The sequence below is a fragment of the Halichondria panicea genome, chromosome 3, assembly GCF_963675165.1.
Source record: "Halichondria panicea chromosome 3, odHalPani1.1, whole genome shotgun sequence".
Classification (NCBI taxonomy): domain Eukaryota; kingdom Metazoa; phylum Porifera; class Demospongiae; order Suberitida; family Halichondriidae; genus Halichondria; species Halichondria panicea.
In genome coordinates, this window is record NC_087379.1 from 2,174,063 (window position 1) to 2,201,099 (window position 27,037).

At 41.5% G+C, this 27,037-nt stretch overlaps 11 protein-coding genes across 11 annotated transcripts; 8 read left to right on the forward strand and 3 right to left on the reverse strand.

The window, feature by feature from the left end:
- Positions 1-5: 5 nt before the first annotated feature.
- LOC135334341 (proline-rich protein 2-like) lies at positions 6-1,376 on the reverse strand. Its single transcript, XM_064529494.1, has 5 exons — positions 1,218-1,376; positions 1,102-1,170; positions 981-1,049; positions 827-921; positions 6-763 (listed from the first exon to the last, which is right to left on the reverse strand). Exons 1-5 carry the CDS (start codon positions 1,260-1,262, stop codon positions 172-174), a joined length of 870 nt encoding a protein of 289 aa, XP_064385564.1. The 5' UTR covers positions 1,263-1,376; the 3' UTR covers positions 6-171.
- Positions 1,377-2,624: 1,248 nt separating this feature from the next.
- On the reverse strand, positions 2,625-3,972 carry LOC135334350 (uncharacterized). The gene is made up of 5 exons (XM_064529514.1): positions 3,861-3,972; positions 3,724-3,792; positions 3,610-3,678; positions 3,462-3,556; positions 2,625-3,374 (listed from the first exon to the last, which is right to left on the reverse strand). Exons 1-5 carry the CDS (start codon positions 3,906-3,908, stop codon positions 2,978-2,980), a joined length of 678 nt encoding a protein of 225 aa, XP_064385584.1. The 5' UTR covers positions 3,909-3,972; the 3' UTR covers positions 2,625-2,977.
- A 153-nt stretch (positions 3,973-4,125) lies between these two features.
- On the forward strand, positions 4,126-8,824 carry LOC135334309 (uncharacterized). The gene is made up of 9 exons (XM_064529444.1): positions 4,126-4,260; positions 4,380-4,701; positions 4,908-5,174; positions 5,377-5,492; positions 5,906-6,152; positions 6,394-6,506; positions 6,852-7,664; positions 7,846-7,908; positions 8,455-8,824. Exons 1-9 carry the CDS (start codon positions 4,228-4,230, stop codon positions 8,584-8,586), a joined length of 2,106 nt encoding a protein of 701 aa, XP_064385514.1. The 5' UTR covers positions 4,126-4,227; the 3' UTR covers positions 8,587-8,824.
- A 27-nt stretch (positions 8,825-8,851) lies between these two features.
- On the reverse strand, positions 8,852-25,162 carry LOC135334324 (tRNA (guanine-N(7)-)-methyltransferase non-catalytic subunit WDR4-like). The gene is made up of 9 exons (XM_064529464.1): positions 24,955-25,162; positions 24,540-24,686; positions 24,156-24,312; positions 10,683-10,795; positions 10,574-10,634; positions 10,164-10,315; positions 9,884-10,076; positions 9,559-9,625; positions 8,852-9,262 (listed from the first exon to the last, which is right to left on the reverse strand). The coding sequence occupies exons 1-9, from the start codon at positions 25,056-25,058 to the stop codon at positions 8,982-8,984; spliced, it is 1,275 nt and encodes a 424-aa protein (XP_064385534.1). The 5' UTR covers positions 25,059-25,162; the 3' UTR covers positions 8,852-8,981.
- Positions 10,936-12,413, forward strand: LOC135334326 (TNF receptor-associated factor 4-like). The gene has a single exon (XM_064529467.1). It carries the CDS (start codon positions 11,014-11,016, stop codon positions 12,247-12,249), a length of 1,236 nt encoding a protein of 411 aa, XP_064385537.1. The 5' UTR covers positions 10,936-11,013; the 3' UTR covers positions 12,250-12,413.
- On the forward strand, positions 12,975-14,352 carry LOC135334325 (TNF receptor-associated factor 4-like). Its single transcript, XM_064529466.1, has one exon. It carries the CDS (start codon positions 12,997-12,999, stop codon positions 14,233-14,235), a length of 1,239 nt encoding a protein of 412 aa, XP_064385536.1. The 5' UTR covers positions 12,975-12,996; the 3' UTR covers positions 14,236-14,352.
- On the forward strand, positions 15,795-17,121 carry LOC135334329 (TNF receptor-associated factor 4-like). The gene has a single exon (XM_064529471.1). It carries the CDS (start codon positions 15,827-15,829, stop codon positions 17,036-17,038), a length of 1,212 nt encoding a protein of 403 aa, XP_064385541.1. The 5' UTR covers positions 15,795-15,826; the 3' UTR covers positions 17,039-17,121.
- On the forward strand, positions 17,942-19,335 carry LOC135334337 (TNF receptor-associated factor 5-like). Its single transcript, XM_064529490.1, has one exon. It carries the CDS (start codon positions 17,956-17,958, stop codon positions 18,970-18,972), a length of 1,017 nt encoding a protein of 338 aa, XP_064385560.1. The 5' UTR covers positions 17,942-17,955; the 3' UTR covers positions 18,973-19,335.
- LOC135334328 (TNF receptor-associated factor 4-like) lies at positions 20,044-21,683 on the forward strand. Its single transcript, XM_064529470.1, has 2 exons — positions 20,044-20,947; positions 21,052-21,683. Exons 1-2 carry the CDS (start codon positions 20,090-20,092, stop codon positions 21,079-21,081), a joined length of 888 nt encoding a protein of 295 aa, XP_064385540.1. The 5' UTR covers positions 20,044-20,089; the 3' UTR covers positions 21,082-21,683.
- On the forward strand, positions 21,985-23,562 carry LOC135334319 (TNF receptor-associated factor 4-like). The gene has a single exon (XM_064529460.1). The coding sequence runs from the start codon at positions 22,140-22,142 to the stop codon at positions 23,502-23,504; it is 1,365 nt and encodes a 454-aa protein (XP_064385530.1). The 5' UTR covers positions 21,985-22,139; the 3' UTR covers positions 23,505-23,562.
- Positions 25,163-25,202: 40 nt separating the features above from the next.
- On the forward strand, positions 25,203-26,303 carry LOC135334354 (mitotic-spindle organizing protein 2-like). Its single transcript, XM_064529520.1, has 4 exons — positions 25,203-25,370; positions 25,655-25,716; positions 25,783-25,847; positions 25,995-26,303. Exons 1-4 carry the CDS (start codon positions 25,286-25,288, stop codon positions 26,248-26,250), a joined length of 468 nt encoding a protein of 155 aa, XP_064385590.1. The 5' UTR covers positions 25,203-25,285; the 3' UTR covers positions 26,251-26,303.
- The last annotated feature ends 734 nt before the right edge of the window (positions 26,304-27,037 follow it).

The following is a 27,037-nucleotide window of genomic DNA, read 5'->3' on the forward strand; positions in this document are numbered from 1 at the left end:
CAGTACCAAAATTAAAAATTGTTGTTGACACTCAACTAAATTTACAACTATATAGATACTAGATACTAGCTACATGTACAGGCAAAAAACTCAAAACTCTAAAAGTTAAAATTCAATTGAAGTAACACAATTGTAGTATAACTAAAATCATATATAACTTTATCTACTAACCTACTGAGGTGGGTAACCATAAGTGTTTGGATATCCAGCAGGTGGGCCTCCCTGTGGGGGGTATGCTCCTCCTTGTGGGGCGTATGCCGCATTCGGAGGGGGCACTCCTTGTGTGGGATGGTAAGGATTCCCACCAGCAGGGGGTCCTCCATAGGGTGGGGGGTGTTGGGAGGTAGGTGGTGGGGCAAACGGGGCTGCAGTAGGGGGAGCTCCATACGGCGGGGCTTGGCTTGGGTATCCCGGTGCTTGCGAGTATGGTGTACTCTGAGGCGGTGGCTGGTATGGTTGGGCTTGCTGCGGTGGGGGCTGATACGGTTGCTGCTGTGGTGGTTGAGAGTACGGGGCACCATGAGGAGGTTGCTGGTACGGGACACCATGGGGAGGTTGCTGGTAGGGAGCCGGTTGTGCTGGCGGCTGGTATGGGTGGGCATGAGGAGGTGGTGGTTGGCCGTATGGCTGAGATTGTCCAGTTGGACACTGTGCCACTACAGGAGGTCGTGCTTCATCGAGAATTTTTTGAGCCTTTTCTTTGTCAAAATGAAAGTCGATAGCCTCCAAAACAGTATATTTACCAACTGGGTCGTTGATGTGGCTATGGGGGGGGATATTGTTATTATTATGTGAATAACAATAACCTATGACTGGATATGTTTACTTTGCGACTACTCCGACTGCTTTCAATTTCCCATCTGCAAAGGTGAAGGCTGCGACAACTTTTTTTGCATCACTTCCAGTCAAAACTGTAAGCCTCTACAATAAAAAGAACGAAGAATTATTTTAATAGTGTACATACGTACGTACGTACTTACCGGCTCAATCAAATCCAGCACTTCGGTCTTTTCAGATGCATGAGGAAAGTTGCCTATCACTTCCGCAGTCTACAATATCATAGGATCAAGATAGGCAAGAAGTATACAATCACAACTGTACCTGCTCTCCAGAGAACCAGTAGTTTTGAAGGAAGCTCTCCAGAGCAGACTTTTTGTTGGAGAAAAATGGCTACAGTATCAGTAATGAGACACTCAAATCCTTAAACATACACTCACCTGCTCAAGCTGTGATTTTAAGCTGTTAAATGTCTGTGGATCCATTATTTTAGCTGGGTAGACTACAGTCTAGTAGAAAGCTCTGTGGTCGAGTGAATTGTAAAAGAAGGGGCGTACCTCTCACCCTCGAAACTAACTTTTCTACACCGGCTAATTACCGAGAACATGTCGCTAATTGGTCAAAATGTAAACGTCACAAATAGTCATGTGCCACCGCCCACACGCTAACTATCACTGCAAATAATTTATTATCGTATAAGTCATCACTGGCGGTCTGTTATCGAGGCTAAAATAACATCACCCACGCATTACGCATTTTGTGGTTTGTTCTGCCACAGGCCAGAAAAAGAGTAAGTGAAAAATGAGGCCAACACATTTTACAAAAGACTGGCATCACAAATAGAACAATCCCTACATATATAGTACTATGTGCTGGCTAAGATGCCGACTATCATTCTCTCTCCTCCGATCATCAATCATGTCCATTAGAGGAGCAAGGTCCTCATGTGGGCACGCAGCGTTAATCCCTACAGCCGTGGACCTGAATGTAACATTACATTATGAACTATTTTCACTTACTCTTTTTTTTTCACTTACTTTGAACCTTCTATCATTGCATTAAAAATAAAAAAAAGTTCACAGTATACTGATGGGTGATCCGGTGACTTGAAAATGACATTTGATTGCTGAATAATGTGTTCCAGACATGCATAATAATTATATGAGGTGCGTTAATAAAATACCGAAAAGTGTTGATACGTATAGCTACATAGATCTTAGCCTCGATTCTATAGTGACCTGTTGCTTTTTGTAAAATAGTCACATCGATAATTTTAGTCCTTCCGTCTTTTTAAATAGTGATAGCCATCTATACATGCTGCATCATGCATCTAGATCTAGCCTCGTTTCCAGCCGAGTTGTCTCTTCGTTCTATTAAAAAAAAAAATCGGCCTGCATGGGATCGAGGCTACATGCATGAATGCTGATTATTATTGTGGATTTTATCTGGCTCAAGGAACACTTACACCACACTGACACACCCACCTTAATTGCAGCTCTTTTCTGCACTTTCTCCAGTTCATTTACGTATTATTTTACTGTGGTGCATGCATGCATGTGGGTTCCATGCATAGTTGCATTTTTTATGCGGCCTGAAATCAAGGCGATATGAGACACCATGCATGCAGGATTTCAAAATTCGACCTCTATAGCTTCGTAATTATTTACGCCTTAAATCGAGGTCTTAAGGTAGCTGAAACTATAATATATAGCTAGGGGAAGGTGTCATGAAGTAAGAGCTATAGAATCTGATTGGTCCAATAGTTTTGAAACAGCCATGTATGCTGATCATGATTGCATGTAGTATATAAATGGACACATGTTCATGTCATTTTACTTGCTTGTTGACCACCTCAATCATGATAATAAATAAAATCAAACAGCCATAAATACATGCAGTACCATGCAGGCCAATAGTAAATTGTTGTTGACAATCAGCTATATTTATAACTGTATCACTATATCTACTAACCTATACTGAGGCCGTGGGAAACCGTAAGTGTTTGGATATCCAGTAGGAGGGGCCTCCAGGAGGGGGGTATGCTCCTCCTTGTGGGGCATATGCTGTATTCGGAGGGGGCACTCCTTGTGTTGCGTAGTAAGGATTCCCACCAACAGGGGATCCTCCATAGGGTGGGGTATACGGGGCTGCAGTAGGCTGTGGGGGAGCTCTATACGAGGCTTGGCTTAGGTATTCCAGATTATTGGCTACCAGTCCCAGTCCCAGTCCCATACTTCGAGCAATAGACACCTCCAAAGACCTCTCTACAAAACCAAATCCCGGTGCTTGCGAGTTTAGTGTACACTGAGGAGGTGGCTGGTATAGTTGGGCTTGCTGCGGTGGGGGCTGATACGGTTGCTGGCGTGGTGGTTGAGAGTACAGGGCACCATAGGGAGCCGGTTGTGCTGGCGGCTGGTACGGGTGGGCATGAGGAGGTGGTGGTTGGTGGTTGGCTGTATGGCTGAGGTTGTCCAGCTGGACACTGTGCCACTACAGGAGGTCGTGCTTTATCGAGAATCTTTCGAGCCTTTTCTTTGTCAAAGGCAAAATCGATAGCCTCCAGAACATCGTATTTACCAACTGGATCGTTGATGTGGCTATAATTATGAGGTAGAAATGTTGTTACTGTTATATGTGAACAAACAATAACCAAGACTACTCTGCATAATGGATATTGTGTTTACTTTGCAACTAATCCGACTGCTTTCAATTTATCATCTGCAAAGGTGAAGGCTGCAACAACTTTTCTTGCACCAACTCCAGTCAAAACTGTAAGCCTCTACAATAAAAGAGCGGAAAATCATTTTCCCAATTATGTACGTACATACTTACCGGCTTAATCAAAGCCAGCACTTCGGTCTTTTCGGATGAATGAGGAAAGTTGCCTATCACTTTCGCAGCCTAGATATCAAGCAATCAATGTAAATAGTTATGTCACAAATGTACCTGCTCTCCAGAAAACCAGTAGTTCTGAAGGAAACTCTCCAGAGTAGACTTTTTGTCAGAGAAAAACGGCTATATACAGACAGCAGTATAATTATATTATTGTGAGTCACCCAATCCTGCACCACACATGTACTTACCTCATCTTTAAGCTGTGATTTTAAACTGTTAAATGTCTGTAGATCCATTTATAATTTAATTAATAGCTGTAAATAAAATGTAACTAAATGCTCACACTGACATGCACAGCTTGCATGCAGAGAAACGTGGGTGTTGTGGTAAAGCGAGAGGCGTATCTCTCACCTCTGCCTCGAAACTAACTGTCTACTAATTATCGATAACATGTCGCCCTCTACTTGGCTCTAGTTGCCCAAAGGGGTGTGTCAGGGTCAAAGGTTACCCTGTCTTAGCACACTTTTGGCGCGAAGTAGATATACCGCACACAAAGTTCTTTTGTGGTTGACTGTATCAAGTACACAGTGAAAAAGTGCTCTCCCTACTTTCTATATGGACTTTTTATCATCACAACACCACAGAGAGGTAGGTAGGAAGGCTTGTGCATGTGTACTAAGCAACTTTGTGCCCGAGACAACTGTACATGAGATATGAAGACTTCAGCTATTTTGTTATTAAAGTCTCTCTATCCATTCCCTATATAGAGAATGGCAATGACTAGTCCATTGTCACTGGATTCAAGTAGTGGCAGCTCTAGGGGAGACCAAGAGAGCCCTAAGAGTCGATCCAGCTCTTTCTCCATATCTGCAATTCTCTCAGACGATATCGGAAGTCAAAAGAAATCAAATCTCTCCTGGAGGACGACCCCCACCAGTGAAGCAGGCAAGGATAGAATGTTATCGCACACTCCTAAAAGGCCTAAAGAGGCAGAGCTCCAACGAATGAGTACTGTAAAGAGATTGCCACAGATATCACTAACGGAGGCAGCTGGTCTAATAGCCCCAGGCAGCTCTAGTACACTACAAGGTATGTACATGTGGTTGTTCACTGTAGCAAGGACTTTGTAGAGTATATATAAGCATGACTTATACAATTGTTGTTAATACTGTAGTGAGGGTCTCTGTTAGTTACACAAAGGTATAGCCAGCATATCAAGATTTCATTGTTTTCGTGTAGTGTAAAGTATATTGTAGCTCAAGCCCCCCCCCCCACACACACACACACACCCACAGTACACCCCTCCCACCCTATTGCCTCTATTGGAACCACGCCCCCAATGCACCATCGACAGCACAACTCCTCCCTCACCGCCTCCCCCTTTGACCCGTCGTTTCTCCATGCCCTTGGACAGCAAACTAGTCCGACAGAGAAAGAAGATTTGCTGAGTGACTCACTGGGCATGCTTAGTACTGTGGCCATGTATCATAGCGAGCTGAGCTCTTCACTGGGTACTCCTATTCAGAACAAAATGGCTGATATCAGGATCACATCGAGTCATGGTGAATCTACATGCACACACTCAGTAGGACCTGGCACGTTTGTATCTTTACACTTGACCTGGTACTTATGCATTTACAGTAGTTAACACTTTTTTTGTAAATAAACAAACCTGTATACGGTACATGCATAAATGTTAATCAGTGTTTGTTTATAGCGCATAAATGTTAATTAATATTTGACACTTATCATTTTTCGCTACAGATGGGTCTGACAAGAGCAGTGACTGGAATGGGGGAGACCCTGTCATCAACACGTCTAAAGCCCTGGAAAAAAGCCGCCGAACACCCAGTATCCTCAAAAGGAGAACCAGAAAACCTGTAAGTCCTCTGATAAGGCCAATCATTGTCTGTGGTGTATTGGAGAGGGTTGGGTATTGTTTGAACAGCACATGAATCCTATTACCCCAACCACTGCCTGTACAGTGTACATGTGCCACTTCCACCCACATCGTGTAAACAAAACTTCAAATACACAACAGCTGGTCTTTGGTCAACCTAATAACCAGTCTCTAGAGAACTATTGAGGACAGAAGTCCCAAAAAATGTTGCACTTGTGGCAATTTTGGTGGGGTTTTAATCCAAACTCAAAAACTCCCCTTTTTAAGACTTTTTTGTCTGAACACGTACATGTACGTGTACATGTAGATAACCAGCACACTGTTAACCATTGCACTGTCACTGACTGTATGCTTCATGTGTTACAATTTCATGTGTTACAATTCTCTCTTCAGTGTGGTAGTGTTGGGTCTGACTCTGGAATCAGTGGAGATGAGACTGTTTCTCGTGATAGAACCAACCTCAATGCTGGGTTCCTCTCTCCTCTCGCCAGTGAGAAGTCTGCTCTAAATAGTCAACAATCTGGGTTCTCTCCCTCGATATTTCTTAGTCGACCAGACCATTCAGTAATGTCAGATGATCAAAGTGAGGTGGTGAAGGGAAGACAGAGCCCTTTCTCTGATTCAGACTCAAATCATGATGGTGGGTTTTTTGGTTTTATTATCTAGTATCTAGTATATATGTGCTTGTTTAAGGTACACTATTACGAGTAACTATAAAAGTTATTGTCTTAATTAATCACTTTAAATTATTCACTTGACCTTTTTAGATTACATGTTCACCTGGAAACATTGTGCAGTTCATGTCCTTGTGTACATGTATAAAACACTTCTTACATGTAATGTGTGGTATGTAATGTAATCTTTACTTCCTTTTCATGCAGAAGACTTCACCACATCAACACCTATCAAGTTGGACAAAGAGAATGTTGTTGTACGAAGGAGACGACCCGGCTGGTCCCCCAACATCCTTAGGAGGCGTCAAATCACTACTGAGGTTAGTCCAGTACTGAAAGTTACACTGTGGTGGATACACTTGCCTTTTTAAAGCTTCCATATACAGTGCACAGTGTACAGGTGTATTCAATACAGTGGGAAACATTTTTAAAGTTGCTCAGTTCATTAATTAGAAACCCTGACACAAGTTATACACAGTATGTAGATCAGTGCATAATAATTACTTATGATACAGTTTATTTTGTGAAAATTGACCTTTAATTTGCTCTATTCATACATGTAGATTAGAACTTGGCACAAGTTGTATTGATATGGATTACTGTACATGTATGTACATCATGTTAGCCACTTTAGCTTACCCTCTGTGTCATCCCTCCCCCTGCAGAGCTCCAGTGAGTCTGAGCACCCTGTCAAGAGGTCACTGTCCTCACCACACTCACCCCCAACAAAGAGACACAAGAAGAGCAAGGCACGAACCAAGCTCAGCCCTCTTCTCGAAAATGCCTGTTCTCCCATTTCAAAAACTGACCACATTCCGAGCCCCCTCACACACTCTACAACGCCCACACATCCACCCCAGTCACAAGCTTCACTCGTCACACAATCTACACACAGCAGCATGTCCATGGAAGTCCCGAAAACTTTCCAAATACCTATGAGTACCCAACACACAAGCTTACCCGTTGCAACCACTTCAAACTCGTTTTTTAACCCGTATCTACTCAATCTCTCCCAGCCTCAACCAACGTGTATTATTCCACAACTCTTTCAAAACACCGGCCAAAATCTGACATATCCCGTTAACCATCTAATGCCTACAGTGACATCTCTTCAGCAGCACTCGTACTCCACTCCGATCCTCAGCCCCCCTCATCAGTACCAAAGACCCCTGCTCAGTCCACCTATGGGTCTACCCCCTACTAGTAACCCCTATCTCCGGATGCCTTTTTATTTGCCTCAATCAAGTGGGTATGGAAGTAATGGATTTGTTCAGATGCAAATGATGCCGCCTAATTTCTCTTACGGTGGTATTGGAAACACTTTTAATGCCTCTAGGAATTCGTTTGTTTCGAATATGTCGTTAAGTTCTTTGAGTGCGAATCAGAGTGCATCAAATAGCTCGTTTCTGAGGAGAGATGATAAATTGAAGAGTGTTCCACCTCGGTTCATCTTCCCCAGCATGAGGCCAGAGGGAAAGGTGGGTGTCGTACGTGTAGTGTGCGTGTGTGCGTGCGCGTGTACTGTACCAGGAGTTTATGAACTCTTGACTGTACTAAGAGTGTACATGTAGTCCAGTACTACTGCAATATAACACTGAACGTATTTGTCTATAATGAGTTTGTCCTCCTGTATTGATACTTGTTCTCTTCTCCGTGCAGCGCTCAAGACTGACTGAGGCCATCAACAAATCACTATCCGAGACACCCTCTGAAAGCACAAGGGTAAGTGATGATGTCATGTGTTTATGTGTGTATATACATCAGTTTGTATAGTAACTTATAGCAAGAGTTTATGATAGAGAGAGAGTATCGAACGTAGGCATATTGTGTATCAGATGTATGCGGAGAGTAACGTGACTTCCTGTATCTGTCACAAGCTTGGAATTTGCACACTGACCGATCCAGTGTGGGTGATGTAATCTATCAAGAAAGTAGATTATATCACCCACACTTGGATGGGTTGATAGATTACATCACCCACGCTTGGATTGGTCAGTGTGCAAATTCCAAGCTTGTGACAGATACAGGAAGTCACGTTACTCTCCGCATACATCTGATGTACAGTATGCCTACGTTCGATACTCTCTCTCTATCATAAACTCTTGCTTATAGTGTACTGAAAGTTATACTTTGTATCTGCACATACGTACATATACTCTACATCTATCTGTGTTTGTGTTCACGTACAATATCTTTTAGGACAAATTCTCCCATATGTGGGGTGGGGTATCTGCTATGCTTAATTATAATTATATTGTTACCCCACAGTTGCCCAAGGAGTGGACTAAATATGCGTGTGGTCAGACCAACGATCAGAAAGACATGACAGACAAAGCAAGGTCGTTCATCTTACAATGTCGACCAAGAACACTAAACTTTGAAGAGGATGCTAATAATTAGTTTTCTCATTTTACCCTATAGCCGTTGCATTTGTTTCAACCCGCCCCGTGCAATTATCAAAAATAATAATGTGATCTCACAGAGTTTATTATTTGTTTTGTCAAAAACATTTATTTTTCATGTTTACACGCTGGAACTAGTATTTAGAGCAGACATGCAATAGATCGAGTTATTACTTGTCTCAAGTTGATTTTTATCTTCATCGTTAATACAATGTTATATAAATTTATTGAGAAAAGCAGTATATAATGATTACACGTACATGCATGATCAAAACAATAATATTAATTGTTGTACAAAAAGATCACGTATACAACAGTGCAATTCAAGTACAGGTGGTGGTACCATTAATTGTGGGGGCTGTGTATTGATCGAAAATGCACTAATTATATATGCTATACAGTTTTCAGTTTTTTCTCTGGGGGTTGAGCGTTTATAAGCACATTATCTCCACTTTCACTGAGAGATTGTTCTAGACTGTGGTTGGAGTCATCAGAAATGGGCTTGTCTTTGCTGTCAGAAGTACTCCGATGATCGCTCTCCACAATAACTTGTTGATTGCTTTTCTTGGCTTTCTGGTCTCTAATTCTCTCCTCTTTCCGAGCAAGGTAGATAGACATGTTGTCAAATGTGTGTTTCTTTAGATCTTTAAAAGACCTGCTCCTAGTTACATCACCTACGGAATTGTACAAGGGAAAGATCTCATTATCCGTTGTACTTAAAATTAATATTAATGAGCATAGCAGGAATTGCATGACATACACGTATAGTTTAGGAATTAAACAAACCAAGTATAATATCAGGAGTGCATGTGCTCCTGGTAATAGGTCAGGAGCTGGTAATATCAATATAATAATAATGATGAATCTCTAACCTTAGCCCCAGGCCAATTTTTTTTTAATAGAATGAAGTTGAAACTAGTTGGCAGCCTAGCTATAGAGACAACGAGGCTGGGAACGAGGCTACCCTAACCTTTGAGCTGATCCCACTTGCATAGTTGGCTGAGAAGTGGACTCTCTTCAAGTGAACATTGCTTCAACTGTACAACACACCACATCACCACGGTGACACACTAACAATAGAGCTACGTAGAATACCGTATAGCGGGTTATTTACGGTGGTGCACATTTTTGTACAAACGACACACTTAAATATTTCTATAATCTTTTCGTACAGCTCAGGATATAGTGACGTTGAAATCTATTGTGGCAGAATAATTTCGTAGTTTTAATTTTCGTGTGATGCTCTTCAATACGAAAATAACCCGCTACACGGTAGTAAATGCGTATGTACGTACCTCATCACCCAGGAGTTGATATTGGAGCAGTGGCTCTGTCGGATGTGATCGAGACACCCACAAATGATCCGACCAATCAAAAGCACAACTCCACGGCTCCTGTTCAGAAGGTGGTGCCAATTTCAGGTTGCCGCGACAACACGGAGACAATTTACCATCAGATGAAAAGTTATAGAGAAGAATTTCAGGGAGGCTATATTAAAATGGTAGTCAGGTATATCTACAATACAACACCGTTAGATCCATACAGCTTTACACACTAATAACACTGTATTTCTACCTTTCAACAATGGCTGCCAATAGTGGACTGTTGCTGTTTCCATGGGAGCAAGCCAGCTGCACCACGACCAGAGGCTCACTGTTGGGGGAGGGGAAGTGCTCAGTGTGCAGTAGTCTCCCGTCTCTCCAGCTCCACACTCGAATAGTGCCGTCCTGTGGGGTGGGGGGAAGGGAGGTGTGCAGGTATCCTGCTATCTCTTACATGTAACTAGAAACTAGAAACATAATGAGACGATGTCTTTTGAGACTTGGGTATCATTCCACTACACGTGGTTTTACAAAGGTGGTCGTTGTTGAGGGGTTGCTTTGTACACTTATTTGGGATTGTCTTACAGCAGAATTATAAGAGCTATAGACCGTTCAACTAGGGTGTATATATTGGGCCTGTCAAAATAACCACGATTGACTTACTCCAGATCCAGACAGGAGAAGGTGAGGGTATGGATCGCATAGACAAAGCGTGCTCACAAACCTGCATGAGATGTGTACTTATGTGGTATAGCTATGGAGATGTACTCACTCTTTGTGACCAAGGCAATAGCTCTCAATGTTGTAGGAATTTGGGTAGTTACTGACTCGTATTTTCTCATCTCGGTCGGAAGTGATCACATGAGTAGCACATGATGGAATCACCTGCAAGGGAAAACATTATTTATGTTATGTATGTTATGTGATGGCTGGAGCAGGTAATAACAAAAGTTCCATCAATGGAATTTTACACTCAGGATACATGTAGTGGGTGGTAGAAAGGAATGTGACACTAGCTGGAGCCATGTGAGAGCACATGATCTAGCACATGGTGTGCAGACCAGCTGTAGCTTTGTTTAAGTTTGTGTGTTGAGATTGAGAAGATGGCCACCTCAAAAGAACATGACCTCAGTGGCTATCAGCATCATTTCCTGAAGAATGTGAAGGACTATGATTGTCCCATATGTCTGCATGTGACCCGAGAGCCCAGCCTCACCAGCTGCTGTGGACAGCACTTTTGTCAAGCCTGCATCCAAAAGATACTCACTGAGTACAAACCTTGCCCTCTTTGTAAGCAGGCGGGATATTCGATCATGCTCGACAAGAAGCAGAAGAGACGAATTTTCGATCTTCAAATTTATTGCGCCAAGAAGGGAGACGGATGTAGATGGACTGGAACAATGGGAAATCTTCAAAACCATGCTGACAAATGCCGTTTCTATGTGGTCGATTGCCCAAACAAATGTGGAACGCAGCACAAGAGGAGAGAATTAAGACCACACATACTGAACTGCGCATATAGACCATTCAACTGTAGATACTGTCAACTAAGTGGGCCTTTACGAGAGATAAAAACCCTCCATCTTTCCGTGTGTTCAAAGTACCCAGTGGCATGCCCCAACGAGTGTGGAGTGGCTCCCCCAGAGAGAGGTCAACTGGAGGGGCACCTGAGAGAGTGTCCGCTGGCAATGGTCGAGTGTGAGCTGAAGGAGCTGGGCTGTGAGGAGGTGGTACAACGGAAGGACGCAGACAAACACATGGAGGAGACCACAGAGAAACACATGAAACTTATGACCCTTCATTATGCAAAAATTGTCAAGAATCAAGCTAGCATGACGGAGCAGATTACGAAATTTAAGGAGGAAAACAAGAAACTGAAAACAGACCTGAAAAATGCTCTGCACAAAGAAGTGGACCACATGACGCAGCACTTAAGTTCTAACGTAGAGGACATTGTCATCTCTTATGACAAGCAAACCGATAGAAGATCTTTGAGCGGGGAAGTATTAACCTATCCATCAAAATGTAGCCTTCAAATTTTTGTGATTCTGAGAGTTAGCGAATCCATATTGGAAATCAATTTAGACGGCTTCGATTTTGAGTTCAATGATTACCTGCAATGGCCGAAAATGTTCACTATGACGGTGAAGCTTCTCAACAAGCTTGGTGACCAAGACCACCACGTAGTAACGGAAAGGATCCCAGCTTCTTCCACCGATTTATTTAATAACCAGATCATCATACCGTTCTCGACCATTGATACGCCACCAGCTGGAGTGAAGTATGTCGATGTGGACAATAATCTGAAGTTGAGAATCTACGTTACTGAAATGTACTAATTAACTGATTGACATTGATGCTTGGACATCACTTTGTGTGCATGATATACTTATATTAACTTGAACTTTCAAGTAATTATTGATTTTTGTTACATGATGCATTATGCTTAACAACAATACATGTCCGATTTTCATTAATAACTGTGTTTTATTTAATAACTGTGTAACAAAGTTGTTAAAGTTGAAGATTACACCTATTTCAAACAAAATCACTACATTGTGTGTAGAATAGCAGAGGAGGTACGATATGATTATCTGCGAGGCGCAGGAAGTGTTGATGCGTCACATTCCTTATTATCTCTGGGTAAAAGTTAATAGTGCATCAAATAAAGCATGTGAAGTGCTACTTGTGGCAGCTCCAGGTATCCCTCCGGAAAATACTGAACCATGGACCTATACAGTAGCTCAAACTGTGCACAAATCAGACTCCTGGGCATGCAACTATTAAAGAGCTAATAACTAATGTGGTGCATCAAACACTTATTGCGCCTCCCTCACGGTTATGGATGTCGTACCTCCTCTGGTATAGAATAGTGGACTGTTTTTAAGTGAGGGGTTGTACAATCACAATAATTATGTTCTCCTTTTAATGTCAAACAGAATTGTGTCATTTTGTGCACGACATGCAACAAACAACAAACGAAACAGTAACATGTTGGGATAAATTTTAATAATGCCAAAGAAGAATGCTGACTATGAATAAAATTGCTCATGTGATGTCTAATCAAGCCATGTGTGTAACCCAAAATGGCTTCCTCTCAATTGAGTGGCTACCAGTGTGAGTTTGTTGAGAGTGTGAAGGATTACGAATGCCCCCTATGTCTGCATGTGACCCGAGAACCCAGCCTCACCAGCTGCTGTGGACAGCACTTCTGTCAAGCCTGCATCCAAAAGATACTCACTGACAAAAATTTTTGCCCCTTTTGTAAAACTAAAAGCAATAGTTTCACCGTATTTTTTGACAAGAAGCAACGAAGAAGAGTACTCGATCTCAAGATCTACTGCGATAAGAAAGCTAAAGGTTGTGACTGGGTGGGTGGTTTGGGAGAGCGAGAACAACACCTTCGTGAGAAATGCGGCTTAATTTATGTACGCTGTCCATACAACTGTGGATGCTGTTGTCGCAGGAGAAGTCTAAATACGCACAAAACTAATACTTGCCCCAAGAGACCACACATCTGTAACTATTGCAATCTGGAGGGAACGTATAAAATTATTCAAGACGACCACCTCCCTGTGTGCTCGAAGTATCCGGTGGCATGCCCCAACGAGTGTAGAGTGGCTCCCCTAGAGAGAGGTAAACTGGAGGGGCACCTGAGAGAGTGTCCTCTGGCAATGGTCAAGTGTGAGCTGAAGGAGCTGGGCTGTGAGGAGGTAGTCCAACGGAAGGACGCGGACAAACACATGGAGCAAGCTGCTCAGAAACACTTGAGATTATCAACTAGCTACTTCATAAAGAATCAGAAAAGGCAAGACAAAAAAATTATCAGGTTACAAGGAGAAGTCAACGAGGCTCGAGAGCAACACAGAAGACTATCGAGCCAAATTGATTTGATCAAAAGGTATTCACCGATGTACGTTACTGAGCTGAATGTAAATTACAGAATAAATAAATATACAGGACGCTGGCACAATAAGACTAATTTCGAATTTCTTTCAACTGGATGTAAAATCATGCTTTGTTTGTATCTTGGTGAGACTGGTATAGATATCGAACTAACACATGTTGAATCTAAAGCTGATGACCAGCTGCAGTGGCCTAGAACATTCTCAATGACTGTTACACTAATCGATCAGGGAGAAAATCAAGACCACCATGTATTGCAGGGAGAAAATTTGATATTGGACAGAAACGAATACAATGACGAGGCCGGGTTCAATGACATAATTCAAATTCCGTACTTAATAATCGAGAATCCTCCAGATGGAGTTCAGTACATCGTTGACGACCACATTAAGATGGAGATTATAGTGACCGAAACGTAATAGTTACAACGAATAATACATACATAATATTATTACATATACCAAAAGTTATGCATGTGGACAGTAGGTAATCCTCGATCTGTATATCGGAAATCAGCATAATAATAAAAATTCATACAGAGAGGTAAAAATTGTCTTACAGCAGAATAGCAGGACCTTACAATAATCATAATCAGCTATACTAGAGAGTTACATGTACATACGTAACTAGACTACTCTTTAATGGCCAAACATTGTGTAAAGGATCTGAAATCACATTCTATACATACCATATCAAGCAGAGATGTAGCTAGATCTATGAGGTAAAAAGTATGTGTTTTAAAGACATGGCAAGTCGTGGAATTGCCATGTAATAACTATAATTTGTTGCCTTGAAAACCATTTGCTGCCTATAGAAACCAGCATAGAAACCACTTGCTGCATAGATGTGAAATAATTTGATAGTTTTTGGTGGCTGGAATTAGGAAATTGTAACTGCATCGAAATGTAATTGTAATACCTTAATGTTACTATTATAGGCGGGTAGTAATTTTAGCGTTTTCAGATTTTTTTCTGTTTTTAGGGTACTAATTTTGGCGGATTTGTAGCAAATTTATTACCACAATAATATCTCAAAAGATGTACAAGTATGAATTTTAAGGTTGAAAGGAAAGTTTGGAGTCAGATAAAAAAAATTAAGATGAAAAAAGGGCTAGCTTGCTTAGCATACTCTCAAAAGTACATTACATTATACAAAAGTACATTAGAAAAAAGAAAAAGAAAAAATATGAGATTCATAATTTTTTAATTGCGTTTTATTATTAGCGCGTACTTAATTTAGCAAATTCGTTAAAAATTAGTACCCGTTTATAATAGTAACAATAAGGTAGTCAGGTCTTAGTCTGATTATAGACAGCCCAGCTAGAGGTCAAACACTTAATTCTTACAACATGCAGAATAGCGGGACCTTACAATATGAAATCAGCTACGAAGGATCAGACGCGGGTTATATACACATCATGTGTACACTATCTCTCACCATACGTATGAAGGAGTGTGGAGAAATGCTCATTTATGTTCACTTGAGTGTAACTCCAACATAAATTGCTATCAAGTTTAAGAATACACTAATTTCGGTTAAGATAACCACAATAAGTGTGTATAGGACAACCAGGCCGGGGAGAATATCTCCGAAAAATGAAGAAAGTAAGCAGTAATCTGAATGTTAACATGAATAAATTATTGTATTGCCAGTAGAATGCAGTGGGAAGTAAGCAATTTTGGGGGCTCTAGTTTTTTTGAATGAAAGGCTATCTACATAATTATAGTGCAGCTTGGATAAGTCATCTTCTTATTAGCCTAGAAAGATGGGGGGCTCCAGCCCCTGGAGCCCCTCCCCCCCATTCCTACGCCACTGGACTATTTTTTTGTGAATCAGGTACGTACTAAGATTACGCATTATTCCCTAGCAGAAATTACCAACAAACAAGCAGAAATGTAAGTGCATTCACTATATCTGAGGGAAGCTACACAAAGCATACCATTGCCCTAATTCGGTAAACTACTGGAGTTATAATACAATTGCTCATGTGACACTATTCTAAACACCAAAATGGCCTCCCCTCAATTGAGTGGCTACCAAAGTGAGTTTGTTGAGAGTGTGGGGGATTACGAATGCCCCCTGTGTCTGCATGTGACCCGAGAGCCCAGTCTCACCAGCTGCTGTGGACAACACTTCTGTCAAGCCTGTATCCAAAAGATACTCACTGACAACAAACCTTGCCCTCTTTGTAAGGAGAACAGTTTCACGACACTTTTAGACAAGAAGCAACGAAGAAGAGTTCTCGATCTCAAGATCTACTGCGATAAGAAAGCTAAAGGTTGTGACTGGGTGGGTGGTTTGGGAGAGCGAGAACAACACCTTGGTGAGAAATGCGGCTTAATTTATGTACGCTGTCCATACAACTGTGGGTGCTGTTGTCACAGAAGAAGTCTAAATACACACAAAACTAATACTTGCCCCAAGAGACCACACATCTGTAACTATTGCAATCTGGAGGGAACGTATAAAATTATTCAAGACGACCACCTCCCTGTGTGCTCTAAGTACCCGGTGGCATGCCCCAACGAGTGTAGAGTGGCTCCCCTAGAGAGAGGTAAATTGGAGGGGCACCTGAGAGAGTGTCCTCTGGCAATGGTCGAGTGTGAGTTGAAGGTGCTGGGCTGTGAGGAGGTGGTTCAACGGAAGGACGCGGACAAACACATGGAGCAAGCTGCTCAGAAACACTTGAGGTTATCAACTAGCTACTTCATAAAGAATCAGAAAAGGCAAGACAAACAAATTACCAGGTTACAAAGAGAAGTCAATGAGGCTCGAGAGCAACACAGAAGACTATCGAGCCAAATTGATTTGATCAAAAGGTATTCACCGATGTACGTTACTGAGCTGAATGTAAATTACAGACAAGATTCTGGAGAACGCTGGTACAATAAGACTAATTTCGAATTTCTTTCAACTGGATGTAAAATCATGCTTTGTTTGTATCTTGGCGAGACCGGTATAGATATCGAACTAACACATGTTGAATCTAAAGCTGATGACCAGCTGGAGTGGCCTAGAACATTCTCAATGACTGTTACACTAATCGATCAGGGAGAAAATCAAGACCACCATGTATTTCAGGGAGAAAATTTGATATTGCACAGGAACGAATGCAATGACACAATCCAAATTCCGTACTCAACAATCGAGAATCCTCCAGATGAAGTAGAGTACATCGTTCATGACCACATTAAGATGGAGATTATAGTGACTGAGAAGTAAACTTTTTGTTATGATATGTGATGATATTATTAGCATAGGATTGACAGTGCGTGCAGTTGTGTATTTTATTGCACAAATTTTGACTCGTGACTCGTGTTTAGACTGCTCTATTTCTGCAGGGAAAGGCCACAACAATTAAGCTAGAAATGGACTCGACAGATTGCTTAGTTAGCCTTTTATCTGTCTAAAGGTGTGATATTATACTCTATGAAAATCTCGATAGGACCCGAACATAACCTTGATCACTTCGCTCAGAAAAACTAACTGAGGCTTACTCTAGTTAGAAGTTACAGTCATGCACATGCATAGACTATATACTATAATTATTAGTTCTCCAGAAAACATTATCAATAACTGAAGTATAACAAGTGCAAGATCGATCATAAAACAGAAATGTAAAATTTTCAAGACTATATACAGGGCCGTAGCCACCACGCTGCCCACCAGTCAGGTTAGTCAAGTTTTGACTTGACTACTTTTTCAAGCCAAATAGGCAATGGTTGTCACTACTGTAACCACATAATGGGAAAAGGGGTGGGGTTTTCCACATGCATGGACTCTTTCCAAACTTCTCTCGAGTCAATCAGCTTGTCTGAACATGCATAATTCTATGAATTTATGCATGCTATGGCTGTGCACGTTGAAAGAGCACCACCGTCCTCAACTCTTCCTGACCAGCTAGGCAGAGAATATATTTACCGGAAGTGGGCATGGCCAACAATTTTGTGCGCAATTCTATTGTTAACTGACAAGTACAAAGTTAGTGGCTACGGCCCTGCTTCACGTATATGCGAGAAACTACACACACACACACACACACACACACATACCATTGCCCTAATTCGGTAAAGCAACTCTATAGAGTGATTATAGTGAATACAATACATTGCTCATGTGACACTATTCTTGGAAATAAAATGGCCTCCCCTCAATTGAGTGGCTATACTATGCAGTGTGAGTTCGTTGAGAGTGTGGTGGATTACGAATGCCCTCTGTGTCTGCATGTGACCCAAGAGCCCAGCCTCACCAGCTGCTGTGGACAGCACTTCTGTCAAGCCTGCATCCAAAAGATACTCACTGACAACAAACCTTGCCCCTTTTGTAGGAGCGGTAGTTTCACGACACTTTTAGACAAGAAGCAACGAAGAAGAGTTCTCGATCTCAAGGTCTACTGCGATAAGAAAGCTGTTGGTTGTGATTGGGTGGATGGTTTGGGAGAGCTAGAACAACACCTCCGTGTGAAATGCCTATTGGTTTCTGTGGATTGCCCATACAACTGTGGAGAAGCTATTGAAAGGAGATTCCTAGGAATACACGAGGTATTAAAGTGCCCCAAGAGACCACACAGCTGTGACTACTGCCTGCTGGAGGGAACGTATCAAGATGTCCAAGATTTCCACCTCCCAGTGTGCCCAAAGTACCCTGTGGAGTGCCCCAACGAGTGTGGAGTGGCTCCCCTAGAGAGAGGTCAACTGGAGGGGCACCTGAGAGAGTGTCCTCTGGCAATGGTCGAGTGTGAGCTGAAGGAGCTGGGTTGTGAGGAGGTGGTCCAACGGAAGGACGCAGACAAACACATGGACCATGCTGCTCAGAAACACATGAGGCTAATGGCTAGTCACTACCTCAAAAGTCAAAGAAGGCAAGACGAAAAAATTATCAGGCTACAAGGAGAATTAAACGAGGCTCGAGAGCAACACAGAAAAGAGTTGTCAGGATTAGCAAGTAAAATAAAAAGGCATTCGCCTCTGCACGTTGCTGAACTGAACATAAGATATAGAGAGAGGAAATGTAAACGACGTTGGCACTTAAATGATACTAATTTCGAATTTTCTTCTACTGGATGTAAAATCAAACTTAATTTGTATTTTACTTATAGAAGATTTAATATAGAACTAACACATGTTGAATCTAAACATGACGACCAGCTAGAGTGACCTAGGACATTCGCAATGATTGTTCGACTACTTGATCAGGGAGAAAATCAAGACCACCATGTATTGCAGGGAGAAAATTTGACACTGCAAAGGCAAGGAATAAATGACACTATCCGAATTCCATACTCAACAATCGAGAATCCTCCAGATGGAGTACAGTACATCGTTGACGACCACATTAAGATGGAGATTATAGTGTCTGAGAAGTAAACTTTTTGTTATGATGGTAGTGAGAATAATTATTTATGCTGATTTGACGTATAATAAAGTCCATGGGCATAAACTTAATTGCAGTTGTGTGTTCTTCTAGCTCCTATACATGTACAACAATTAATTATTATGTATTAATGACCATGTCTTACAGCCTAGCTTTACATAATCAGCACCAGAGAATTGCAGTTACGTACACCACTAGCTCTTAGATGTTGTCGGATACTAAAAAATAAACGCATGGCTATAATTATATAAACCTAATAATTATAATAGTGATATACAGTGAACGTAATTATATAGCGTCAATATACACTGTCAAGAGGACAACAATTATGAACACAAATTAAATGTGTATCATAATTATTATCCCTCACCATATCAAGCAGTATGGACAACTTTTTAAGTTCACTGCCACTGTATAAAAACAAACTGAGGCTTACTCCATCTAGAGATTACAGTCATACACATAATACTATTATAGTTCTCCAGAAAACATACGACATATTTTCACAGGTAGATTTGTTTGCGATTTCACCGTTTAGCTCAATTTGCTGGTATTAAATTCTGGTGTGAAATCAATGTTATTCATAGTGCTTCTAATTACTCGCAAGTGGCATTGCCCAATTATCTAGGAGTACAAATTTTTGCACAGAAATAGCAGAAATTATTACACGCGAAAAGATGTCACCTTAAGGTAATCAATAACTGAACTATGACAAGTACAAGATCCTAACAGAAAATATACAATGGCCAGAGTAAGTTAATTGTACGTATGCGAGAAGCTACATACACACACACGCATACCATTGTCCTAATTCGGTAATCACTCAACAACTGAAGACAGGCAACTCTGTAAGAGTGACTAATGACATTGCTCATGTGACACTATTCTATAAGCACCAAAATGGCCTCCCTTCAATTGAGTGGCTATACCATGCAGTGTGAGTTCGTTGAGAGTGTGGTGGATTACGAGTGCCCTCTGTGTCTGCATGTGACCCGAGAGCCCAGCCTCACCAGCTGCTGTGGACAACATTTCTGTCAAGCCTGCATCCAAAAGACACTCACTGACAACAAACCTTGCCCCCTTTGTAGGAGCGGTAGTTTCACGACACTTTTAGACAAAAAGCAACGAAGAAGAGTTCTCGATCTTAAGGTCTATTGCGATAAAAAAACTGTTAGTTGTGACTGGGTGGGTGCTCTGAGAGAGCTAGAACAACACCTTGGTGAGAAATGCCTATTTGTTTCTGTGGATTGCCCATACAACTGTGAAGAAGCTATTGAAAGGAGATTCCTAGGGATACACGAGGCATTGAAGTGCCCCAAGAGACCACACAGCTGTGACTACTGCCTGCTGGAGGGAACGTATCAAGAGATCCAAGACGACCACCTCCCTGTGTGCCCAAAGTACTTGGTGGAGTGCCCCAACGAGTGTGGAGTGGCTCCCCCAGAGAGAGGTCAACTGGAGGAGCACCTGAGAGAGTGTCCTCTGGCAATGGTCGAGTGTGAGCTGAAGGAGCTGGGCTGTGAGGAGGTGGTCCAACGGAAGGACGTGGACAAACACATGGAGCAAGCTGCTCAGAAACACTTGAGGCTAATGGCTAGTCACTACCTAAAAAGTCAGAGAAGGCAAGACAAAAAAATTATCAGGCTACAAGGAGAATTAACCGAGGCTCGAGAGCAACACAGAAAAGAGTTGTCAGGATTAGCCAGTCAAATCGATTTAATCAAAATGCATTCGTCTCTGTACATTACTGAGCTGAACGTAAGATATAGAGAGAGGAAACGTAAAAGATTTTGGTCCTTAAATGATACTAGTTTCGATTTTTCTTCAGCTGGATGTAACATCAAACTTAATTTTACTTACAGAAGATTGGTCATCGAACTAACACATGTTGAATCTAAAGCTGATGACAATCTGGAGTGGCCTAGGACATTTGCAATGACTATTCGACTACTCGATCAGGGAGAAAATCAAGACCACCATGTATTGCAGGGAGAAAATTTGACATTGCAAAGGTACAGATTAAATAACACAATCCAAATTCCATACTCAACAATTGAGAATCCTCCAGATGGAGTACAGTACATCGTTGATGACCACATTAAGATGGCGATTATTGTGTCTGAGAAGTAAAATTAGAATAATACGTACATAATTTCCGATACAGAGGATTACCTATACTACTGTCTACATGTATTGGCATAAGTTTTGGTATTATAATAATGTAAAAATTTCTACAGAGAGGTAAAAAATTGTCTTACAGGAGAATAGCGGGACCTTACTACGATATTATCAGAATCAGCTACCAGAGAGTTACATTAATACACATGTACGTACGTAACTATAGACCACATTATGTAAAGGATCTGAAATCACATTCTATATAGCGTGTATATACGTACATTATCCCATACCATATCAAGCATAGAGACTGTTAGCCTATATTCACTGTAACTCTAACATAAATTCACAGGAATCAATACATGCAGTCAGTTACATACTATAACCGTGCATGATAAGTGTACTCACAAAGTATAAGTAAACAGAAATGGAATATTAGATTGACATGTTACATACATACATATACATACGTACATACGTAGAGTAAGTATCAACGTTTATTTAATGCTCACAATTACTATATACAGTCGTAATATTCCCCTTAGTAGACATGAGCATGGCGAGAGGCATTAACAAGTGCACGCTTGCAACGCTCGTTAACCATGCACTTCTACAACCCACTTCTTAACAATTAAGACTCCTTAACACTTGTTCTTAGCAAGGTCAAGAAAACTCCACACAGCAACCAATGATTCTGCACTGATTTATTGTTGCAACTGGTCCTTAAACATGTATTTGGACTAATCAACAAGACAGTGCAACATAGTGCAGTCAAATGAACCTACTCTTGTTTCTAAAACTCTAGATTTGGCCAAGTACATTATACTAAATTATGGGTCCGCTATATACACACAAAGTATCATTAGGTAAACCGCTGACTAATGAATACAATTGCTCATGTGACACTACTCAAAACACCAAAATGGCCTCCCTTCAATTGAGTGGCTACCAGTGTGAGTTTATTGAGAGTGTGGGGGATTACGAATGCCCCCTATGTCTGCATGTGACCCGAGAGCCCAGCCTCACCAGCTGCTGTGGACAACACTTCTGTCAAGCCTGCATCCAAAAGATACTCACTGACAACAAACCTTGCCCCTTTTGTAAGAGCGATAGCTTCACTGCGTTTTTTGACAAGAAGCAACGAAGAAGAGTTCTCGATATCAAGATCTACTGCGATAAGAAAGCTGATGGTTGTGACTGGGTGGGTGGTTTGGGAGAGCTAGAACAACACCTTGGTGTAAAATGCCAATTCGTTTTTGTGGATTGCCCACACAACTGTGGAGAAATTTGTTTGAGGAAATTTCTAGCAGTTCACAAAATACTCTTCTGCCCCAGAAGACCACACAGCTGTAAATACTGCCTGCTGGACGGAACGTACCAAGAGATCCAAGACGACCACCTCCCAGTGTGCCCAAAGCACCCGGTGGAGTGCCCCAACGAGTGTGGAGTGGCTCCCCTAGAGAGACGTCAACTGGAGGGGCACCTGAGAGAGTGTCCTCTGGTAATGGTCGAGTGTGAGCTGAAGGAGCTGGGCTGTGAGGAGGTGGTCCAACGGAAGGACGCGAACAAACACATGGAGCAAGCTGCTCAGAAACATTTGAGATTATCGACTAGCTACTTTATAAAAAATCAGAGGAGGCAAGATGAAGCAATCGCTAAGCTACAAGAAGATAATCATCAATTGCTGACAAAATTTAATGAATCTCGAGAGCAACACAGAAGAGAGTTGTCAGAATTAGCAAGTCAAATTGATTTAATCGAAAGGTATTCATCCACGTATTTTACTGAGCTGAATATAAATTATAGAGAGAAATGTTTTATGCAACGCTGGTACAATGATACAAATTTCGAATTTCCTTTAACTGGATGTAAAATCAAAATGAATTTGTACTTTCGGGCCCGACAGCTACAAAAGACATTACATAAACGTGGTATAGATATCGAACTAACACATGTTGAATCTAAAGCCGATGACCAGCTGGAGTGGCCTAGAACATTCTCAATGATTGTTCGACTACTCGATCAGGGAGAAAATCAAGATCACCATGTATTGCAGGGAGAAAATTTGACACTGCAAAGGCACGGAATAAATGACACAATCCGAATTCAATACACAACAATTGAGAATCCTCCAGATGGAGTTCAGTACATCGTTTGCGACCACATTAAGATGGAGATTATAGTGACTGAGAAGTAAGAATTTCGTTTTGTACAATAATGATTATTGCTATGGAAAAGGATCAGATTCTTTTATATTACAGACAAGTGTGTATACCATACATGTACTGTATAGCGGGTAATTTTCGTGGGGTAAAAATTTTGTTCAACTCGAGAAACGGTGGTTTTCGTGAGTAAAATGTTCATTTATCGTTGTCTGCCTGCATTCCTACGTTCCGGTAAGCCACGCCTACGTTAAAATTTCGTGGAGGTCAGCTTGCCCACGAAAATAACGAATATTTTACCCCACGAAAATTACCTGCTATATGGTATATCTTCTAATTTATCGGACAGCAAAAAATAATTGTCCTGGTATAATTGGAACAGATTTTCATAGAGCATGAAAAATGTCTGGAATAATTAGAGAACAAGCGAGCTAGCTAAAAACAGTGTGCGACTGAATAGTTGCACTAGCTATATATATCTAAAACTATAGCTACTCAAAGTTATCTAACTGCACTCTAAGTCTTACTTGCCGTCTATGAATGTAACAAGGTATTGTCCGGATACTTAGTAATAAAATTATTAAAGCACTGGAGTGTCCGTTGTATTAGAACAACGCAAAAGAGCTAGTGTCCGGGGTAATTAAAAGTGTCCAATAAATTAGAAGATATACGGTACTATCCCTCACCATATCTAGCAGCATGGAGAAGTGTCCCAGCAGATGTGACCCAGTGAGGGTGGGCTGGTTGAGTGAGTATTGCCACACCTCCCCAGTCTTATCTGCCACAATCACAAACTTCTCCTCTCTATTCACCACTACCGCAGTCGCTCGCTTCGGGATCACTCTAAGAGGAGTGAGGGGGGGCGGTTGAAATGATAAAGGGTTCGCTAAGTATTGAATCATACGTGTAAGAAATGATACAGGAAGAGTTAGCTTAATCCTATATTCTTTTCTGGTCCTGTTGGGCACTCTACGCTATATCTAATTATTAGACATCTCATATTGATGACGACATTCTAGCATAATCATTAAACAGACGTTGCAGCTGATGATATTAAGTGTATTCCTCACCTCGACCCCTTTAGTGCCCAGTCTGTCGTGGCCCAGACTCTGAGTGTCTTGTCCTCCGAGCACAGGGCCAGGAGATGCCCCGAGGGAGAGAGGGTGAGGCACGAGATGAGGGAGTCGTCACTGCACACTGGAACCACTCGACATGACCTGGGCATGGGGAATCATTGATGGTCAATTTTAACCGTAGTGTGATATCATAGATTGAAGAGAAATGAAATGAAATCTATGGTGATATTGAATGTGATAAATGTGTAGAGCTCGCCACAAAAATTTCTACACTTTTCTTGTGAATAGTTATGGACGAAGATGCTAAATGTGTAGATCTATTATAACTGCATAATTTATAATAGAGCTTTCAAGGGCAAAAATATCAATGTCTTGAACTCCATTGCACTTGCAGCATGGTCTCACTCACTCTGCTGCAGCCTTCTCCTCCACTCCCACCACTAGACTACCTCTGCAAGCTACAGCCAGCTGAGTCCCTCCAGATCCCCACCTCCCAGTGCACATGAGAGACATTTCAGCAACTATCCACCTTGCAAAGCATGCAAAGCAGCAGAAATTATGGAATTGAGCTATTAATATAGTAGTAGTTAATTCATTAGGTAAAGATCGAAAATATTGGAAGCTAGATTTAAAGCTAGGACAAAAGGTCAAAGGTTATAATAGGTGTTCATTAATTGGGGATTGCCTTTAAAGTTATCTTCTTGAATTGCACATCAGCTTCCCCTTTTTTTGTAAGAGCAATGGCTTCCCACAGAAGTACTCCAACTGAAGAGGGAAAAAAGTACAGTTACAGTGCTAGCTCCTTCAAAATCAAGACAAATGAAGGTAAGGTTTACCGTAATTGATGTAATTACAGCGCCAGAAAAAATTAATTCCACTTCTGAGTGGCGCATCTTTAAAGCACAAAAAATTGCGTTCAGCCCAAGCTGGCGCCTAAATTATGGTGGCGCTTATGTTCAACAGCTAGTAATAGTATAGAATCTGTAGAGAAAATGGGCGTGTGGCGCTTAAATTATGGTGGCGCTATAATTACATCAATCACGGTACTTTATATTATAATTATATAAATAGACGCCAATGCATTTTGATGTTTTTCTATGCATTTACAGAGGAGCTGTTTGAGCTGGTGCAGCTGAGTGAAGTTCCTGTGGATAAAGAGCTGTTCAAAGTGGTGAGTGAGTGAGTGAGATGATTTTGTCAATATAAAATAGACTGACATTTTGTTCACGGCCCACAGCTTTTGGAGTTGCTCAAAATGAACATTGCCCCAGTCGCTATTCTCCAGGTGCTCAAGTCACTAAAGTAAGACCTTTCGTATTAATTACACACTTTGAATCGTGTGTATCGTAAAAATGTTATGCCATGTCTGATTGAAGGACCAATATCGTTTTGGAAACAAAATTGATGTGCATCATAATATGAGAATGTTCTCATACTACTCCTCTGCAGGTCACCCCATTCCACTGTACTAAGCTCTGAGCCTCTTAAACCATCGAGAGACCACTCAAAGCCTCCCTCTTCAAAATCTCACCCCTCCAAGTCATCCAAAAAGCCCTCTGCACCTAAAGAACCATCTTCAAGCAATCAAGACCACAAGAGATCCTCTAGTAAAAACTCTAGCAGAGGTTCAAGCTCTCAGAAAAGAACAGTAGCGCCTAGTGGCAGTAGCTCAGTACGCAAAGAGAAAACAACTCCTAAGACCTAATGTTTGTTCATGATATTCTGTTGGCCATTCCATGGAGGATCCATACCACTTCATCTATTTTATAACCACCTGTAACATTCTCATGCATTCTCTTTGATGATAAACGAATAAGCCTCGATTTCAGGCCGCGATTTGCTGTCACGTGTAGCCCCACCCACGTACGTGAAGCTGAAAGTTACTGGGCAAGTGCAGTACAGTATTAGTCGGGCGCCGCCGCCCTCTACCGTTGCCCGGAAGGAGGTCGGGAATCAAGCCTATCCACAGTTTTGTTCTGTTGGATTTCCAACAATTCCACCAGCTCCAATCAGATTGCAGTATCTCAAGGGGTCACACCCACTCAACTGTACCACGTGTGAATTTTGCACACGTTGGATTGACTGAGAGGCGAGGCCAACACCTACTTTAATAAATGATATTCATCGCTATTGGTTAGCACCCACATAGAATGAATGATATTCATGACACTATTGCGTAACAGGCCAGAACAAAACTGTGGATAGGCTTGATTCCTATGGCACAATATTAGTGCCAAAATTAGAGTATATACGTATTTATATCTAGGGGGTACTCTTTTTGTAAACTGGTATAGAAAATAAACATTCAGGGGTACACTTTTTAGTGTAGCTACTATCACTTGGGGGTACTCTTATCAGTTTAGGTACACAAATAATTCTTTTGAGGGTACCTACTCTTCCATATTATAATGACCTGAAGAGTACTGAACTAAAAAGAGTACCCTCAAATAAAAAGAGTATACCCTCAAATAAAAAGAGTACCCCCAAATAAA

Excerpts from the sequence above, each read along its gene's own strand:
- LOC135334325 (XM_064529466.1), top strand. The coding sequence starts at position 12,997 with ATGGCTTCCTCTCAATTGAGTGGCTACCAGTGTGAGTTTGTTGAGAGT.
- LOC135334326 (XM_064529467.1), top strand. The coding sequence starts at position 11,014 with ATGGCCACCTCAAAAGAACATGACCTCAGTGGCTATCAGCATCATTTC.
- LOC135334354 (XM_064529520.1), top strand. The coding sequence starts at position 25,286 with ATGGCTTCCCACAGAAGTACTCCAACTGAAGAGGGAAAAAAGTACAGT. Across the intron at positions 25,371-25,654 it reads CAAAATCAAGACAAATGAAG|AGGAGCTGTTTGAGCTGGTG; the intron begins GTAAGGTTTACC and ends ATGCATTTACAG. Across the intron at positions 25,848-25,994 it reads CAGGTGCTCAAGTCACTAAA|GTCACCCCATTCCACTGTAC; the intron begins GTAAGACCTTTC and ends ACTCCTCTGCAG.
- LOC135334329 (XM_064529471.1), top strand. The coding sequence starts at position 15,827 with ATGGCCTCCCCTCAATTGAGTGGCTACCAAAGTGAGTTTGTTGAGAGT.
- LOC135334350 (XM_064529514.1), bottom strand. The coding sequence starts at position 3,908 with ATGGATCTACAGACATTTAACAGTTTAAAATCACAGCTTAAAGATGAG. Across the intron at positions 3,679-3,723 it reads ACTGGTTTTCTGGAGAGCAG|GCTGCGAAAGTGATAGGCAA; the intron begins GTACATTTGTGA and ends CTTGATATCTAG. Across the intron at positions 3,557-3,609 it reads TGCTGGCTTTGATTAAGCCG|AGGCTTACAGTTTTGACTGG; the intron begins GTAAGTATGTAC and ends CTTTTATTGTAG.
- LOC135334309 (XM_064529444.1), top strand. The coding sequence starts at position 4,228 with ATGGACTTTTTATCATCACAACACCACAGAGAG. Across the intron at positions 5,175-5,376 it reads CAGGATCACATCGAGTCATG|ATGGGTCTGACAAGAGCAGT; the intron begins GTGAATCTACAT and ends TTTTCGCTACAG. Across the intron at positions 6,153-6,393 it reads TTCAGACTCAAATCATGATG|AAGACTTCACCACATCAACA; the intron begins GTGGGTTTTTTG and ends CTTTTCATGCAG.
- LOC135334337 (XM_064529490.1), top strand. The coding sequence starts at position 17,956 with ATGGCCTCCCCTCAATTGAGTGGCTATACTATGCAGTGTGAGTTCGTT.
- LOC135334328 (XM_064529470.1), top strand. The coding sequence starts at position 20,090 with ATGGCCTCCCTTCAATTGAGTGGCTATACCATGCAGTGTGAGTTCGTT. Across the intron at positions 20,948-21,051 it reads TGTACATTACTGAGCTGAAC|AAGATTGGTCATCGAACTAA; the intron begins GTAAGATATAGA and ends TTTTACTTACAG.
- LOC135334341 (XM_064529494.1), bottom strand. The coding sequence starts at position 1,262 with ATGGATCCACAGACATTTAACAGCTTAAAATCACAGCTTGAGCAG. Across the intron at positions 1,050-1,101 it reads ACTGGTTCTCTGGAGAGCAG|ACTGCGGAAGTGATAGGCAA; the intron begins GTACAGTTGTGA and ends ATGATATTGTAG. Across the intron at positions 922-980 it reads TGCTGGATTTGATTGAGCCG|AGGCTTACAGTTTTGACTGG; the intron begins GTAAGTACGTAC and ends TTTTTATTGTAG.
- LOC135334324 (XM_064529464.1), bottom strand. The coding sequence starts at position 25,058 with ATGTCTCTCATGTGCACTGGGAGGTGGGGATCTGGAGGGACTCAGCTG. Across the intron at positions 10,796-24,155 it reads TCTCCATGCTGCTAGATATG|GTGATTCCATCATGTGCTAC; the intron begins GTGAGGGATAGT and ends TTTCCCTTGCAG. Across the intron at positions 10,077-10,163 it reads TTGGCAGCCATTGTTGAAAG|CCTCCCTGAAATTCTTCTCT; the intron begins GTAGAAATACAG and ends ATTTTAATATAG.
- LOC135334319 (XM_064529460.1), top strand. The coding sequence starts at position 22,140 with ATGGGTCCGCTATATACACACAAAGTATCATTAGGTAAACCGCTGACT.